The sequence below is a fragment of the Bos indicus x Bos taurus genome, chromosome 10, assembly GCF_003369695.1.
Source record: "Bos indicus x Bos taurus breed Angus x Brahman F1 hybrid chromosome 10, Bos_hybrid_MaternalHap_v2.0, whole genome shotgun sequence".
NCBI classification, from domain to species: Eukaryota; Metazoa; Chordata; class Mammalia; order Artiodactyla; family Bovidae; genus Bos; species Bos indicus x Bos taurus.
This window is the reverse complement of record NC_040085.1, coordinates 81,839,214-81,856,642: the sequence shown is the minus strand read 5'-3', so window position 1 is coordinate 81,856,642 and position 17,429 is coordinate 81,839,214. Positions and strand designations below refer to the sequence as shown.

Sequence of the window (17,429 nt, the reverse complement as noted above, 5' to 3'; positions counted from 1 at the left end):
ATCTCTCTATAAGGATTCAAGGATTATTACATGACTCTAAGGGGAGACGTGGGAAATGCGGGTAATAAAGCAGGCTTTGGTCTTAAGCCTGCTTTATTACCAGCCTTTCCCACGTCTCCCCTTAGAGTCATGTAATAACTGTTCAGAGTTTGGTGGTGTTCTTCCAGGTCATTTTCTGTGCTTTTGCAGTGCTACCTAAACTGCTGTGGTGATGTAACTGTCATAGTCTCTATTTATGAATCACTTACTCTGCCAGATGCTATTTTAAGCACTTTACCTACGTTAACTCATCAGTTTCCACAAGTTCTATCATTGCTTCTATTTTAGAAGTGAGAAACCTAAGGCAGAGAGAAAGTTAGGTCATTTACTCTCTCTAGTTTGTGCAGGTTGTTAGTGGTGGAGCTAGGATTTGTAATCAGGCGGTCTGGCCCCAGGGCTCTTGCCCTCCAGTACTATGCTGAGACTGCTTCTAACGGCTGATATCTAATCGATTGTATGTGTTTATAAACGTGACATATTACTGTATATTTCATTTTCTAGCTTTTATTTTTTTTACTCAACAATGTACATACGTATCTATCTCATTCCTATTGACTGCTGAATCTTTGTAACATAGCTGTATTACAGTTTTATTGTGGTTCATTTAGCCCTGCTGAGGAGCATTCAGCTTGTGCTGATTCCTTTATATGTCACTTAATCTCCTTGTTTCTCTCTTTTGCCCCTGCTGATCCAATTTCTTCCTTAACTTTTGGCAAGGCGCAGTGGAGAAAGGACGTAAGATGACTGAATTATTGTCGAGTCCTTTGGGCTTTTATTTTAATGAGGTTACTTAAGTGCCAGCGATGTCCTGGTTGCCACATGCAAAGAGGAAGGCATTATCCTGCCAGGAGGCTGCTGCTGTTACCAAGGGGCTCAGGGAATGAGAAGTAAACTTGAAAAGGGCCTCCCACATGACAGCTGCCATTAAACAAAGTGATTCAGAGCACTCATTTGGAAGCCAGACAGTCCTGCATTCAGATCCCTGCTCTGCCACCTTGGGCAAGTTACTTCCCTTCCGTGAGCCCCATTGGCCTCATCAGACCCTGGGGAATATGATGAGACCTACTTCTGAGGGTCTTCTTTGGTGGATTCATTAAAATAATGCATATAGAGTGTTTTCCAGTTCCTGCTTCAAAGGGAGCAGTCAATAATTGGTAGTGGTTATTGTTGTCGAGATTCTTGGTTGTCTGTGGTATTATTATCCCATTCAATAGGAGAGGATATTGAACCCAAGAGGTGTTAACTGACTTGCCCAAAGTGACACAGCTAGTAAATGGCCGTTCAGTTGAAGGTGTGTTTTCTTCTGATGGCATACTGAAAATGTTTGTCCTTTGCGGGCAGAGAGATTATCTCCCCAGCACATGGCTAGTGTCTTGCACATAGTTGGCATTCAAATATTTGTTGTTTGTAAATGAAATAAAGGGGATTTTGCTACACGCGTTGGAGATGTGCAGATGACTGATGCTGCCGAATGTTTCCCCTACTACGTTCGGTCCACTCCCAGGCTGCTCATGGGCTTTGACCTAGGACGGTGGCGTAGATACGGTAAAGTGCTTTGGTGCATTTCCCGTTTGGTTTGACCCTGTGATTTCCCAGTAATGGGCTTTAGATGCTAGACTTTGATCCAGAAGATCCAAAGATCCAAATAAACCTTTTCCCATGGCAAATTAAAGCCCTTGAAAGCGGATACTCCCTGGCAGAGTAGTGTAGATTTTTCCAAGGTGAAATTCAGGGGACCCTGTGTTCACATGGTTCTCTTCTCTTTGTTTCACATTATTCTCTTTCCCCTTATCCCTGTCTCGTGGACATTGCAGTGTTTCTAATTAACAAAAAATAGCTTTAATTAGTTCCTTATGTTTAACTTTCCCCTGAGACTGACGTGTTTTGTATGTAGTGTGTGACTGTGTGTGTGTATGTCCGCATGTCCCCAAACACGGGCTTCACTCTTTCTCCATCTCGGATTCCTCATTGCCGTCTGCTCTTTGCTCATAGGTATCTGGACAGGAAGACTTCTCCCATCAGCTTTATCAGAGGAAGCTGCAGGCCCCACTGTGGCCCAGCTCCCTGGGTATCACTGACTACTGTCAGTATGTCACCTCCTGTCACCCCACGAGCTCAGGTGAGCACGTGCCATCGTCTCGCTTGGTTGTCCCTCCCTGCCCATTCTGGGAGAAAGCTGGCACTTCATTGACAAGAGAAGGCGTAATTCCCTCAGTTTTCTGAGCACATTCCTTTATATTTTTCATCGTCCTCCTCGTGGTCCCCCAGTGAAATGGACAACTGTCCGTCATAGCTTTTGGAAAATCTCCTCGTCTTCAGGGCCAGACTCCCTCTGTGTCCCTGCACTGGAAGCTTCTTGGGATTGAGGAAGTCCCAGCACGTGACTCCTCTTCCTTTCTTTCACTGTATGGCTTTCCCTGGTCTACAGAGAGACGCAAGTATAGCCGAGACTTCCTGCTGCGTTTCCGCTTCTGCAGCATGGCCTGCCAGCGACCTGTGGGACTGGTTCTTCTGGAAGGAGTGACAGACACTAAGCCAGGTAACGGGGGCTCAGCTTGCTCCCTGACTTGTCCAACTAAGTGAGCTTGGTCTTCTTTCCTCTTCACTTCTGATGTTTGTCAGTTATGTGGGTTTTTAGTCTTCTATAGGTATAATTCTTAGATATCAGCTTCTGGTAAAAAATACACTTAAGGGGAAGGTCAGTGAGGTTCACTGGCCATGTGCAACGTGTTGAGAACATGGACTAGGAATCAAGAGACTTGGGTTCTAACCAGGTTTGAGTATGCCAGAAGCTTTGTAAGCTAAAGTTGCTAATACATACCTAGCATGTGTACAGCATACATGAGAGAGAAAACAGACATGAAAATCGTAAGGTGACAGTACTCCTGGTTGTAATAAAAAGTTACTCCTACTGGGAACTTTCAGATGGTACATAGCAGAGTATATACTTGACATTGTCCACTTCTTGTCTTTGAAACTACTACTGCAAAGCAACAAGGAGAATGGAAAAGAAAAAAAATCAAACTCCATCTTTGAGAACGCCAGGAGACCTGAAGATATCTGAAATCGGGAAGCACAGCACAGGTGGAATGGCTGCAAGAAGCACTGGCAATCCAGCTGGAGGAGGTGTGGAGAGACTTGTCTGTGGGACTGTGTATGAATCTCAAAAAGGACCAGCAGGGTTCATTTCTCATGGTGAGGCGTGAACCTTGAGGCACAAAATCAGAATCCCTTGTTTCATCAACAGGAATAGGATGGCACAGGTTGTGAAATGAAATTGCATGAACCCTTTTGGTCCCGAGAGGCATTGGAGAAAAGACTGATCAAGGAATCAAGCCATCTTTGCATGAAACAGTCTGTTTAAGTGGCAGGGGGGAGATGAAATGCTTACGGAGCTGCACATTTCTTTTGGCTGGGAGACGTAAAGGTTAAAAGGACTCACACAACCCTGTGTCATAAGGAAAATGCCCATTACTTGGAATGCAGATCCAGAGGATGAAATGTAAGCTGCTGAGCTCAGGAAAGAAGTGGAATAAAAAGTGAAAAAAAATCACTTAAAATTAAGCCAAAATTAGATGCAGCACAAGAGAGAAGAGGCATTGCTGAAAACAAGAGGCAGAGGCCAGGAAAGATAGAAAGTGCTGGGGAGAATATGACGGGAGTGGGAGTTACAGAGATTGAACATATACATAATTGGCATTTACAAGGAAGAAAGCCAATAATATCATGGCACAAAAGGAACATTTAAAGGTAGGACATAAGGAAGATTTTCCCCAGATGAAGAGATCTGAATCTTTGGATTGAGACGGATATACCACATCTCATGGAAAACTGACATAGGAGAATTGACAGTAAGACCTCCTAATGAAATTAACAGAAGTCAAAGATGAAAGAATCTTTTGGACAACTGAACCAAAAAGAGTGGGATACCTTTTTTTTTTTTTTTTAAATCGGGCTACCTTTAAAGGTAAAAATAATTAGGTAGGTTTCAGATTTCTTAAAATTAACATTCGACTTTAGAACACTGGAGAGCAAAGTTTCCAGGAAAGAAGGTATGTCTCAAGAATTTTATACTCAACCCAAACTCATTCTTTTTTTTTTTCCAAACTCATTCTTGAAGAAAATGCTAGAAGAATAACTTAAGATGACCAAGCAGTGACTGAAAAAACTGTAGTATTAATAAAAGGACTGGTGGTAAGCAATGAACTCATTGTTTTCTTGAAGGAATTTAACTTGCATTGGCATTTTACACAAAGAAGTGAGCATTTCAATGGCTTGGGTTTTTTTTTTTTTTTTTTAATTGCAAAGCTCTAATGTATTATTACAGCTGTGGTGGTAACAATAAAATTGTTCACAGAGCGACTGGCATGTGCCAGGAACTGGGGTAAGTGCTTGTATCAGTTGGACTCAGGCAGGGAAGCTGTGGATGAGTGTTTTAAGAATTCAGAATCCTCAAGTTAAACAGTAGTAGGATCCCACATAGGTAATTCCATGTTAAGAATAGATTGTTTTTAAAAAATCAGTACTGTACTTGAAACATAAAATAAGCATTTTGATTTAATAACAAAATAAGAACTTTAAATACATACTGACAATCACTTTGTAAGTAGAATCATTATGTAGGGGGAAAATATCCAGTTCACTAACAGTGCCCAATAATAGCAGTATTTTCAAAATTGAGATTAAACACACCCATCCTCCACAAACTGTGAACATGCCTTTCTGTTTGTTCAGTAGCCCCATCCAGGGCTGAACAGGCTCCTGATGAATCTTTTTTGAAGACCCCAAGTCTAAAAAGCTACCATCACTTTTAGACCATGGGTAGAAAGACGAGTTCAGTACGAGGACATCATAGTGAGTCATCTTTTTTTCTGGAGGATTTGTTTAGATGTGCTATCAAATAATATTTCCAATCTGCTGCCAGAGTCATCCAGCCCAACTGTGCACAGTAAAACTTGCCAACTTGACTGTGATACTGACTTTAATGGGAAGCATCTGAGTTGCAAGAGGAGCTCAGTGGTAGGTAGTGATGGTCTGACTTTCCCACAAGTTGACATTGGATGTGCTAGTGTGTTTTACATCACACAAATGAAAAAAAGAAACACTGTGATTCTCACGCTCCCTCATTCTCTTTTTGAGGGAATACTTCATAAGATGGGAATCTAAATTTTAAGTCCCCCTCTTATAAATATTTTTAACTATTAGTGGTTTCTTCTTTCCAGTATGGTTCTTAAAGACAACGAAAGGGGTTACTGTGTTTTCTTTTTCATGAGCACTTGCATATTTCCATTTACTTACAGAGCTTTGGGTCTTTTAACATGAAAGAATAAACCGTGAGCCTAGTTAAGTGCATTCTAGGAAAAAAAAACAGTTGCTAATAGATGACTTTTGTAAGACAGTGGACTAACTACTATTTACAGGAGAAGGCAGTGGCAGCCTACTCTAGTACTCTTGTCTGGAAAACCCCATGAACAGAGGAGGCTGGGAGGCTGCAGTCCATAGGGTCGCTAAGAGTCGGACATGACTGAGCGACTTCACTTTCACCTTTCACTTTGATGCATTAGAGAAGGAAATGGCAACCCACTCAATGTTCTTGCCTGGAAAATCCCAGGGACGGGGGAGCCTGGTGGGCTGCCGTCTGTGGGGTCGCACAGAGTCAGACACGACTGAAGTGACTTAGCAGCAGCAACTACTATTTACAACCTGGCCAGATGGCCACAGAGCAAAGGCGACCTGATCAGGTTTTGAACCTGGAAAATTCAAAGTACAGTTTTCGCACTGGCCTATTTCTGCACAACTTACTATCCTTTTCCCAAGTATTTGCAGACCTTACTTTCTCTACTGCTACCAGTGCTGAATGGTTCAGGAAGCTGTCTTAGCTCAGATGGGGGCAGTTGGGGCTAGTGTGCTCATGAGGCCTGGTGGGGCAGGCAGAGGCGTGGGTCCCTTGTAACTGCCAGAGAGGTGCTGTTTGTACACAGAGCTGCAGGAGAACTTGCGGCTGAGGGAATCCGTTTTCTTTCTCTTTGGTTTTTCTTTTCATGTGCTAACAAAAACAAAAACACTTGATTTTTTTTTTTTCTGTTTTTTGTTCTCACACTTGTATGAGGTTTTGGTAAGGGTAAAGGTCTTGTTTGAAAAGTAATTTAGTCCATTGTCTTGCAGGCTCCAACAGAGGATGAGATGGTTAGATAACATCGGTCACTCAATGGACATGAGTTTGAGCAAACTCTGGGAGAAGTCTGCTTCTATTTTGATTCTTGATCCTTTCTTTGTATGTCACATATTTTGCCTCCCTGAGACTGGTCATTCTCTCTAATCCCTTGATTTCTGAAATTTCATGATGGTTTGCTGGTAATATTTTTTCAATAATTTTCTACTTTCTGCTTCCTCTTTTTGGAATTCCTTTTAATTGGATATGGGCTTCCCTTGTGGCTGAGCTGGTAAAGAATCCTCCTGCATTGTGGGAGACCTGGGTTCGATCCCTGGATTGAGACGATCCCCTGGAGAAGGGAAAGGCTACCACTCCAGTATTCTGGCCTGGACACAACTGAGCAACTTTCACTTAATTGGATATGGTGGTTGTTTAGTCGCTAAGTTGTATCCAACTCTTTGTAACCCCATGGACTGCAGGATGCCAGGCTTTCCTGTCCTTTGTTATCTCCCAGAGTTTGCTCAAACTCATGTCCATTGAGTGAGTGATGTTATCTAACCATCTCATCCTCTTTTGGCCTCTTCTCCTCCTGCCCTAAGTCTTTTCCAGCATTAGGCTCTTTTCCAGCATTAGGCTCTTTTCCAGTGAGTCTACTCTTTGCATCAGATGGCCAAAATGTTGGAGCTTCAGATTCAGCATCAGTCCTTCCAATGAATATTCATGGTTGATTTCCTTTAGGATTGACTGGTTTGGTCTCCTTGCAGTCCAAAGGACTCTCAAGAGTCTTTTCTAGCACCACAATTCAAAAGCATAAATTCTTCAGTGCTCAGCCTTCTTTATGGTCCAACTTCACATCCATACATGGCTACTGGAAAAACCATAGCCTTGACTATAGGGACCTTTGTCGGTAAAGTGATGTCTCTGCTTTTTAATACAGTGTCTAGGTTTGTCATAGCTTTCCTTCCAAAGAGCAAGTGTCTTTTAAATTTCATTACTGCACTTAATGTCCACAGTGGTTTTGGAGCCTAAGAAAATAAAATCTGTCACCGCTTCCATTTTTTCCTCTTCTATTTGTTATGAAACAGATGCCATGATTTTAGTTTTTTGAATGTTGAGTTTTAAATCAGTTTTTCACTCTCCTCCTTTACCCTCATCAAGAGGCTTTTTAGTTGCTCTTTACTTTCTGCCATTAGAGTGGTATCATCTGCATATCTAAGGCTGTTGATATTTCTCCTGGCAGTCTTGATTCCAACTTGTGATTCATCCAGCCTGGCATTTCACATGATGTACTCTGCATAGAAGTTAAATAAGCAGGGTGACAGTATACAGCCTTGTTGTACTCCTTTCCCAATTTTGAACCAGTCCATTGTTCCATGTCTGGTTCTAACTGTTGCTTTTTAACCCACATACAGGTTTCTCAGGAGGCAAGTAAGGTGGTCTGGCATTCCCATCTCTAAGAATTTTCCAGTTTGTTGTTATCCACACAGTCAAAGGTTTTCATGTAATCAGTGAAACAGGAGATGTTTTTCTGGGATTCTCTAGCTTTTTCTATGATCCAACAAATGTTGGCAATTTGATGTCTGGTTCCTCTGCTTTTTCTAAATCAAACTTGTACATCTGGAAGTTCTCGCTTCACGTACTGTTGAAGCCTAACTTGGAGGATTTTGAGCATTACCTTGCTAGCATGTGAAATGAGTGCAGAAGCAGAAGATATTAAGAACAGGTGGCAAGAATACACAGAAGAACTATACAAAAAAAATCTTCATGACCCAGATAAACTGATGGTGTGATCACTCACCTGGAACCAGACATCCTGGAATGCGAAGTCAGGTGGGCCTTAAGAAGCATCGCTCTTGGCACAGGTTTCATTCCAATCCCAAAGAAAGGCAATGCCAAAGAACGCTCAAACTACCACACAGTTGCACTCATCTCACACGTTAGTAGTGTGATGCTCAAAATTCTCCAAGCCAGGCTTCAGCAATACATGAACCGTGAACTTCCAGATGTTCAAGCTGGATTTAGAAAAAGGCAGAGGAACCGGAGATCAAATTGCCAACATCCGTTAAATAATTGAAAAAGCAAGAGTTCTCAAAAAACATCTGCTTTATAGACTACGCCAAAGCCTTTGACTGTGTGGATCACAGCAAACTGTAGAAAATTCTTCAAGAGATAGGACTACCAGACCACCTGACCTGCCTCCTGAGAAATCTGAATGCAGGTCAAGAAGCAACAGTTAGAACTGGACATGGAACAACAGACTGGTTCTAAATCTGGAAGGGAGTACGTCAAGGCTGTATATGTCACCCTGCTTATTTAACTTCTATGCAGAGTACATCATGTGAAATGCTGAGCTGGAAGAAGCACAAGCTGGAATCAAGATTGCTGGGAGAAATATCAATAACCTCAGATATACATATGACTCTTGCCTTATGGCAGAAAGTGAAGAAGAACTAAACAGCCTCTTGATGAAAGTGAAAGAGGAGAGAGAAAATGCTGGCTTAAAATTCAACATTCATAAAACTAAGATCATGGCATCTGGTCCCATCACTTCATGGAAGATAGATGGGGAAACAATGGAAACAGAGATTTTATTTTCTTGGGCTCTAAAATCACTGCAGATGGTGACTGCAGCCATGAAAGTAAAAGACACTTGCTCCTTGGAAGAAAAGCTATGACCAACCTAGATAGCATATTAAAAAGCAGAGACATTACTTTGCTGACAAAGGTCCATCTAGTCAAACTATGATTTTTCCAGTAGTCATGGATGGATATGAGAGTTGGACTATCAAGAAAGCTGAGCACTGAAGAATTGATGCTTTTGAGCTGTGGTGTTGGAGAAGACTCTTGAGAGCCCCTCAGACTGCAAGGAGATCCAACCAGTCCATCCTAAAGGAGATCAGTCCTGAGTGTTCACTGGAAGGACCAATGCTGAAGCTGAAGCTCCAATACTTTGGCCACCTGATGCGAAGAACTGACTCATTGAAGAAGACCCTGATGCTGGGAAAGATTGAAGGTGGGAGGGAAAGGGGACAACAGAAGATGAGATGGTTGGATGTCATTACCGACTTGATGGACATGAGTTTGGGTAAACTCCGGGAGTCGGCGATAGACGGGGAAGGCTGGCATGCTGCAGTCCATGGGGTTGCAGAGAGTCAGACATGACTGAGCGACTGAACTGAAGTAACATGTTGTATGGTAAATCTCGTTGATACATATTAAACTCTGAACTTCAAAGGCAGAGCAAAGACAAGTTTTTAAAATATCCACAGGAAATTCCTGAGACTTGGCCATATATCAAACTATCAATAGTTGTGACACGTGGGCTTAGTTGCTCCGAGGCATGCGGGGCCCTCCCGGACCACGGATTGAACCCATGTCTCCTGCATTGGCAGGCAGACTCTTTACTACTTAGCCAGCTGGGAAGCCCCATTCCTAGTTTTTTTTAGTGTTGTGAGTTTTGTTTTGCTTTTAGTTTGGGTTTTTTATTTCATAAAGGAGTGTTGAATTATGTCAAAGGTTTTTTCTGTCTATTCAGATGATCATGGTTTTTATTTTTCAATATTCTATTAATTGATTTTCAGTTGTTAAACCGTTACATTTCTAGGATAAAAATACTTGGTCATAATATATAACAATTGCTAATTCATATTTTCTTCTTTTTCTTGAATGAGTTTATGTAGTTTTTGTCTTTTTAGGAATTTTTCCATTTTACCTAAGTCATCTAGATTGTTGGTATACCGTTTTTAACTGTATCCTTATAATTTTTAAATTTCTGTAAGATCGGTAGTGATGGTCCTCTCTTTTAATCCTGGTTTTAGTAATTTGAGTCTTCTCTTTTTTTCTTCGTCAGTCTGTCTTAAGTGTTTGTCAATTTTGTTGATCCTTGTTATTCTATTTTCTTAGTTTGGATTGTTAAACAAAATACCATAGATGAGTGGGTTATGAACAACAGAACTTTATTTTTCACTGTTCAGGAGTCTGGAAGTTCAGGGCCCAGGTGCCAGCATGGTCTGGTTCTGGTGAGGACTCTGCTCTGTTTGCTAACTGCCAACTTGTTGCATCTGCACACAGCAGAGAGAGGGTGAGACAGCTCTCTGGGATCCCTTTTAAAAAGGCATCAATCCTATTCATGAAGGCTTCACCCTCAATGCCAGATTACCTCCTGAAGGCCCCACTTCCTAAATGCTGTCCCATTGAGGGTTAGCACTTAAACATATTTTGAAGAGACACAAATATTCAGTCCATAACACTTACTAATGTCAGTAGTTGTTTCGTCGTAAGTCATGTCTGATTCTTTATGACCCCAGGAACTGTAGCATGCCCAGTAGGACCTGTAATAATATTCCCTCTTTCTCTCCTGATAATGGTAACGTGTGTCTTTTTTTCTTTGAGTGTGTGTGTGTATATATATAGGTATGTGTAAGTACGGATGCATATGTGTGTGTAAGGGTATACATACATATGTATGTGCATACATATGTAGATATGTGTAAATACACAATGGATTGTGTGGGATAAAAGATTCTAGAGGAATACACCAGGGATTTGGTAATGTTGGTTGCCCCTCGGGAGAGGAATTGAGTGGCAAGGGCCCCAGAGTAGGAAGGAGACTTTTCACTGAGGTTTTTCTCTACATTTTGGTTTTTGTAACCATGTAACTGTTATTACCTATTCTAAAACTTAAAGTGTAAATTTTTTAAAAAGCTGCTGAACCAGGGAAGAGATGTCTGCGTCAGAGGCCCCTGTCTGTCTGCTCCCCGAGGTTCCTGACTCCGGTCCATTGTTTTCTTCCTCCTTTCATGTTTTTTCTTTCCCTTTTCCCTTCTGGAACAATCCAGTCAAGGATCTGACTGCCGTTTCAGGGTGCAAAGTTCTGACCCTCCTTCCCTGTCTTTGAGTGATAAAACTCCTCTCTCCGGTCTTGTACAGAGCGACCTGCTGGCTGGGCTGAGTCTGTCATTGAGGAAGATACATCTGAGTCTGAGCCGGATGTCCCCAGGTAATTTTCTTCCAGTTCCCTCTGCTTGCATCGCAGCTCCATTGAGGTGTATTAGAGAGGCTCCTTTTGGCTTTCCTGGGCCTGATTTGGGGGAACACTTTGCTGAGTTTTCTCTTCCCCCTAATATGTGATAAGGTTATGGAGGAACACACAGGTGTGCAGAGGCCAGAGGCGATCCACCCAGGTTCTTACAGATGAAAACCCCGTGCACGTTTCCTTAGGGCGTAAGGCCTCACAGAAGAGCCTGCTGACCCACAGACAAGGGTACATGAGGTATACACTTCACCAGGTAGCAAGAGGAGGGTGGGGGATAAGGAACATCAACAGGGCTGAATATAAATGTGTCTGTTTCTAGGCTGATTTAGCGAAGACTCTCCATCTCTGGTTAGCATGGGAAGGAACTTGCTGAGGTTGAGTTATTTGGGGTCATCCATTAAAAAGCTTTATAAAATCCACAGAGAAGTGACCCTGGGAGAAGTTCAGTAGCGTTTGCTGACTGGTTATCGCCCCCTCCACCCCGTAGGACTGCAGGCACCATCCAGCACTGCCTACACCTGACCTCGGTGTATACTCATTTCCTGCCCCAGCACGGCCGCCCAGAGGTCACCACAATGCCCCTGGGTCTGGGAACGACAGTGGATTACATCTTCTTCTCAGCTGAGTCCTGCGAGAATGGGAACAGAACTGGTAAGCCTGGTGGATCCTGGATTCCCAGACGCTACCCCCAAGAGTCTCTGGGAGCTGATGGTAGGTCAGGCATCTGATCACATGACTTGGGCTGCTGCGACCTGCCTGGCAAAGGAGCAGATCTCAGACCTGCCTGACGCTGGTCATCCTCATCGTACTTCCCTTAGGCCCTTTGCCCGGCTTCTCTTTTTATCTTTGTAGCAGAACAAGCCATCCCTCCTTTCTCAAGATGAAAATAGAGCACTCGGAGGTGATTGGATTTGTTCAGTGCAGCTGGCTAGTGAGGGTCTGGTGAGGTTAGAAACCCAGCCAGTTTCTTGTCCTCTTGCCCCTCACTGTAGTCACAGTGTGGCAGTCTGCCAGCCCCACGCCTATTTTCTTTAAAGCATGTCTTTTACAGTGTTTGGGTTTTATGTTTAAAAATCAGATTTTACACAGAAACTCTCTGACTTCTCTCGGAAAATCGGAAGATCTTGTAATTCTGGGCTTGGAGGTGCATTCTCTAGTTTGGTACAGCCCCCGAACCCACTCACTCCATTCACTGACATATTATGGAGCGTCCAAGAGGCTGCAGGAGGTGAGAGGGAGGGTGGGTGGCCGAGAAGATGCAGCGTCTTGAAGGTGAAGCTCCCACAGGCCCCCTCCCGCCCCGGGACATGTGGTGGTGGCTGCATCGCCCACCGGCCTCCGCTCTGTGCTCCAGATCGCAGGCTGTATCAGGATGGAACCCTCAAGCTCCTGGGCCGGCTCTCGCTCCTCTCTGAAGAGATCCTCTGGGCTGCCAACGGCTTACCCAACCCCTTCTGCTCTTCAGACCACCTCTGCCTACTGGCTAGCTTCGGGATGGAAATCGCGGCCCCATGATGGGCTCCCAGGGGAAGAGCGCTTCTTCTCTTCCAGAAGAGCTCATCGGATGAGACTGTGGAAATATCCCACGCTTCTGGAAACTTAGATCCAAGAAACTTAACGTCCCCTCCCCACCCCCTCCTCATTCCCTTCTCCCCCACGGTTAGATTTTCTCCAGGCCTGTCCACATTCTCTGCCTGTGGTCCCTGCCCCGCCCCAGCCTCTTCCTAACCCTGTGCCACATGAGGGGGTGGCCTCGGGAGAGGCATAAGCAGGGGGTCCCCCCTTCCCTCCATGTATCCAGCGCTGCCCACTGATTTTTGATTACCAGGGTTGCGGGAGCTACTGATCTTCTTGGTTATTTGTTTTTAGGCCATTTCTTGGTGGTGCCTTCTGACCCGACCTTCTCCCTGCCTGAGACCCGAGGGCCCAACCCTCCTGCAGACATGCACAGACACGCACATGTTGAGACGCGCTCTTCTGTGTGGTCACGCCTGTCTCTGACCAGCCTGCTTGCCACGCTGGGGCCGTGGGTCACGGGCTCTGCTCTCCCTTTATCTTATGTTTCATTAGGCATTCATCTGGCCAACCAGGGGGTCCTCTCCATTGGGGCTCTGGAACAAGTGGGCCCCGCAGACTTGGGTGCACATCCGGTCTTTGCAGCCTCTGAGCCTCCTGCCCAGAGCGCCTCACCAGCCTGCGTGCTTTCCCCAGGGCTGGGCCCTTTCCCCAGGCTGCCCTGTGGCGGCGGGTGGAGGGTCAGTGGGCAGAGAGAGTGGTTCGAGGTTCAGAGTGCTTCAAGGCTGAGTAGAAAGAACTGTCAGAAAACTCTGGTCTCCCTGGAGGACCGGGGTGAGGGTGGGAGTCCTGGGGCAGGAGAGCAGGCAGCGGACTCGAGACCTCAGGGACTTGCCCTCTTGCCTCACACACCTCAGCTGCAGCTCTCTGTTCCTCTCCTCCCACTGCTTTTTACTGTTTGCTGCCGACCACATTCCCTTCCCTTTTTTTGCCCATAGAAAAGCCCGAGATTGAGCCCAGGCCAAACCTTCTCAGTAGAAAGGCGGCCTTGGGCACAAGTGGCCCGAGACGCGGACATGGCAGTGCTTGAGGGTTTGCTCCAGCTGGCCCAGCCTCCGCTGCTGGTTGTCCCTGCTTTCCCCCTCTCTGGCCCATTCAGGGGGCTCCCTCGCCCACACGAGTCACTGCAGGCCTTATAGCCTTTCATTGCTGGGCATGGCGTGGGGTGTTCCTGGCCGGCTCCTCCTCACACCTCCCGTCACTCAGTAGCTGCTGCTGGCCCTGCAGATGTGGCCCCCAGAGCGGGACTGGAGGATATAGCTGAGAGAGGCTAAAGTTAGGGACAGTTAGCTGAGGTTCACGTTTTCTCTTTTTTTTTTTTTTGAGAGCCAAAGACCCAGCTTGGATTCTGCTGCTGCATTCATGGTTATAAGCTTTCCATGCCTTGGTTCTGGGGGATTTATCTCTGCGTGTGTATTTTTAAACATTGTTTCCTGGGTACTGGGCATGTGCCTGTCTGAGCCCCAGGCCCATCTGTCCACACCCCACCATCCATTCTGTTTGTCTCTTCCTGGACATCTCCTGAGGTAGTCTCCTTGGTTCCTAGAACTAGGGCCCATCAGCTATTCTCTTCTGCCAGGCAGTGTAGTTTAAAAATGGCTAAAGATGGCAGAGGGCAGGAGCTTGATAGATAATCTTTTCCTTGTTTTCTTACTTGTTTCTGTTTTGGAAATGAAAGGGGGGTTTAAATGGTCATTTGAATTCTCTTTTCCAAATAAAGGTTTACCTTTTTCCCCCCAACTGTTGATTATTTTATTAGGATCCCCAAGAGCATGGGGGAAGGGAAGGCCTGGAGAATGAGCCGGGCAGAGAGCAAGAGACTGACCTGGGGTGGGGCCTCTAACCCTACATCTAGACCACAGAAAAGGGTTGTCATCTCCCCTAGGTAACTGAGTGGATGCCCACTGCTCTGAGGAACAGGGCCTGCGTGCAGCCTCCTGCCCCGACCTTTAAAGGGTGCAGCTCTCTATCCTCTCCCAGCTCGAGGAGAGTGGTCCATTCATCTGCTTTCATTCGTATTCTATCTGCTGCCCTTGTCTCTCCCCCTAGTCTGAGCAGAGGAGGGTCTGTGGCAAAAAGCAGGACGAGAGAATGTGGCAAAAAGCAGGACGAGAGAAGCGTTTTCCCTGGTCAAAGCTGTGGCAGCTGCATGAGGCGTGATGCGCACGGCCGATGCCTCTCGCCGCGTTTCTATTTCTGATCATCATCTCTTCCCTATTCTGGAGCCAGGCCTGAGCTGTGGGCCATCTGTTGCTGGAAAGCTGTCCCTCCTTTACCAGGCCTCAGTCCGCTGGGAGTTCTGTCTTCCCCCGGCCTCCTCACGCAGCTCTTGTGCCTGTGGGGAGAAGCCCTGAGGCCAGGTGGGGTTTAACGCCTCACCTGAACTGAAGCCCAGGCTCCACACCTTTAAATCAGTACCTGAGAATCTGTGTTACTTAAAGCTCCCCGGGCACCAGTGGAAACACCTGGGTTACGATTCAGCAGAAAGAGAATTTAGCCAGGGATTAGGATCACCGCCTGTCGTCTTGGCCTGGTTGCTCAGTGGTTGTGGGTAAGTTAACCCCTCCCTGTGTTTCAGATATCTTGGTGAAATGGAAATTAAAGTAGTATTGTTTTCCACTCGTCAGGAATTTTCAGATCTGAAGTTACATTGTTTGAAAGGATGCTAGGAATCCCAGAGTATTATTGGTAATTACAGTAATTGGCAATTATTGGTAACAGTTGGGAGTTAAGGATGCCCATGGCACCCCACTCCAGTACTCGTGCCTGGAAAATCCCATGGACGGAGGAGCCTGGTGGGCTGCAGTCCATGGGGTCGCTAAGAGTTGGTCACGACTGAGCGACTTCACTTTCACGCATTGGAGAAGGAAATGGCAACCCACTCCAGTGTTCTTGCCTGGAGAATCCCAGGGACGGGGGAGCCTGGTGGGCTGCCATCTATGGGGTCGCACAGAGTCGGACACGACTGAAGTGACTTAGCAGCAGCAGCAGTTTCCCCTAGGCAGTCTGGACAGTTCTCGGCTTGGAATTCTTTTATAGCCCCTAAGCTCTGAGGCGTGTCCCCAGGAGTCCTTTCCTGGCCTGAAGGGCTTCCCCTCGGTGACCTGCATTTACACAGCATCTGCACGGGGCGTTGATTCAGGGCTGTCAGGGCGCTTCCCTTTCCACGATCAGTTCAGGTGCGCATGTCTTACCTTTACTTCTGAGGAAGCAGAGATCGCAAAGAGGGAAACTGAGACTCTCCTTTGCTTGATTTCTTGCCACCCAGCTCCTCAGAACACAGCGTCTTCTGGGAGTAGGAGGGCCAGGTTGTCTTGTAAGGCAGACACGGGGCTGGGTCTTGGAGAAGGGAAGCAACCAACCAGTCCACTGCTGGCTTGTCTTAAGCCCTGTTTTTTTTCTCTCCTTCTTCCCCATGTGTAGCTACTCACGGGGCGGGGTGGGGGTGGGTGGGGGGGGGTTGTTTCTTGATTGGTTACTTAAGGCAAAACATGGCTTACCTCCCCCTGGCGGGGAGCAGGCAGGGGCCTACCTCCTCTAGTTCCCTCCCCCCGACTGCTGCCTATGTTTAGGGAGAGAGCTGCCCCGAGGCCCTACACTTCCACACTCTTCCCCCTGCACCTCTCCCATCATTTCTCTCCCCAACAAACCGGCCTGGTAGGGTGAGCTTTCCCGGGTTAGGAGGCTATGACCTTAAGGTACCTCAACTGGAAAACTGCCTTCTGCCCCACCCTCGTCAGTTACCATGCCCATAAGGCCGGAGTCCTCACACAGCTAGCGTGGAGGCTCCACACTTAACATCCTTCCAGGTCTTGTCTTTCCCACAACCAAGTCCTTTCTGGCTGGGGACTGGAAGGACCGCACATCCCCATGTGGGCTGCTCAGGGTGCGGTCCCCTCAGGCCAGCTGAGGTGGCCCGTCTTCACCACCTGCCAGGCCTCAGCGGGCCCCTCATCCCTTGGCAAACATGGTAAGGGTTACCAGGCGGCCCGCATGTGGGACGGTCGACTTGGGCTTTGGTGTTACCAGCACCCTGTCACCACTGCCCTCCGCAGTCGTGGTCAGGATCCTTGTCAGATCTTGGCAGACGGGGGTGCAGAGCTTCAACCTCTTCACGTCCAGGGCTCTGAGAAGTGCCACCTGCCTTCAGAGGTCCAACCCACGATAGTCATGTGCCTAAATTAGGCAGGCACGTGCTGCGAGCTTGAAGCAAAGGGAGCAGCAGGAAATGTGGCCATCCACCCAGTAGGCTGGCTTCTGGTCCTCTCGGGAGCCTGTGACGGCACTCAGCTCTGCGTCAGTTCCAAGAAAGTGGCCGTGCGGTATCCACGGTGAGCCTGGCTGACTTGTGACCAACTCAGCCCAGCACTTAACTCAGCCCCTGTATGTATGAGAGCAGTCCAGGGGCCCACGGTATATGAGCCCACATCACTGAAACCCACCTACAAGGCCCTTTACCAGCTGGACTTGAATATGTACATTTCACACACTGCCTTTTGTGTGAAGGGGGTATAAGCCCAGTTATTTACAAACTCTGGTTACCTTTATTGAAAGGCTCGTTTTTTGGTATCATTTAAGCTGGATTTAAATGATCCTGTAAATAACTGCCTCTTTTTAATGGTGTCC

General features: G+C 46.3%; 1 protein-coding gene across 3 annotated transcripts in view; it reads left to right on the top strand.

The window, feature by feature from the left end:
- Window positions 1–14,543, top strand: part of ANGEL1 (angel homolog 1) — a 67,739-nt gene extending 53,196 nt beyond the window's left edge. For 2 of the 3 annotated variants that reach the window (XM_027552508.1, XM_027552510.1), the window contains 5 exons: window positions 2,032–2,158; window positions 2,468–2,578; window positions 11,123–11,192; window positions 11,716–11,879; window positions 12,583–14,543. In XM_027552508.1, coding sequence (XP_027408309.1) covers window positions 2,032–2,158; window positions 2,468–2,578; window positions 11,123–11,192; window positions 11,716–11,879; window positions 12,583–12,743 — 633 coding nt within the window. In that variant the 3' untranslated portion in view covers window positions 12,744–14,543. The remainder of the gene's footprint in view (window positions 1–2,031; window positions 2,159–2,467; window positions 2,579–11,122; window positions 11,193–11,715; window positions 11,880–12,582) is intronic. The other variant, XM_027552509.1, reaches the window with a different exon arrangement.
- Window positions 14,544–17,429: the final 2,886 nt, after the last annotated feature.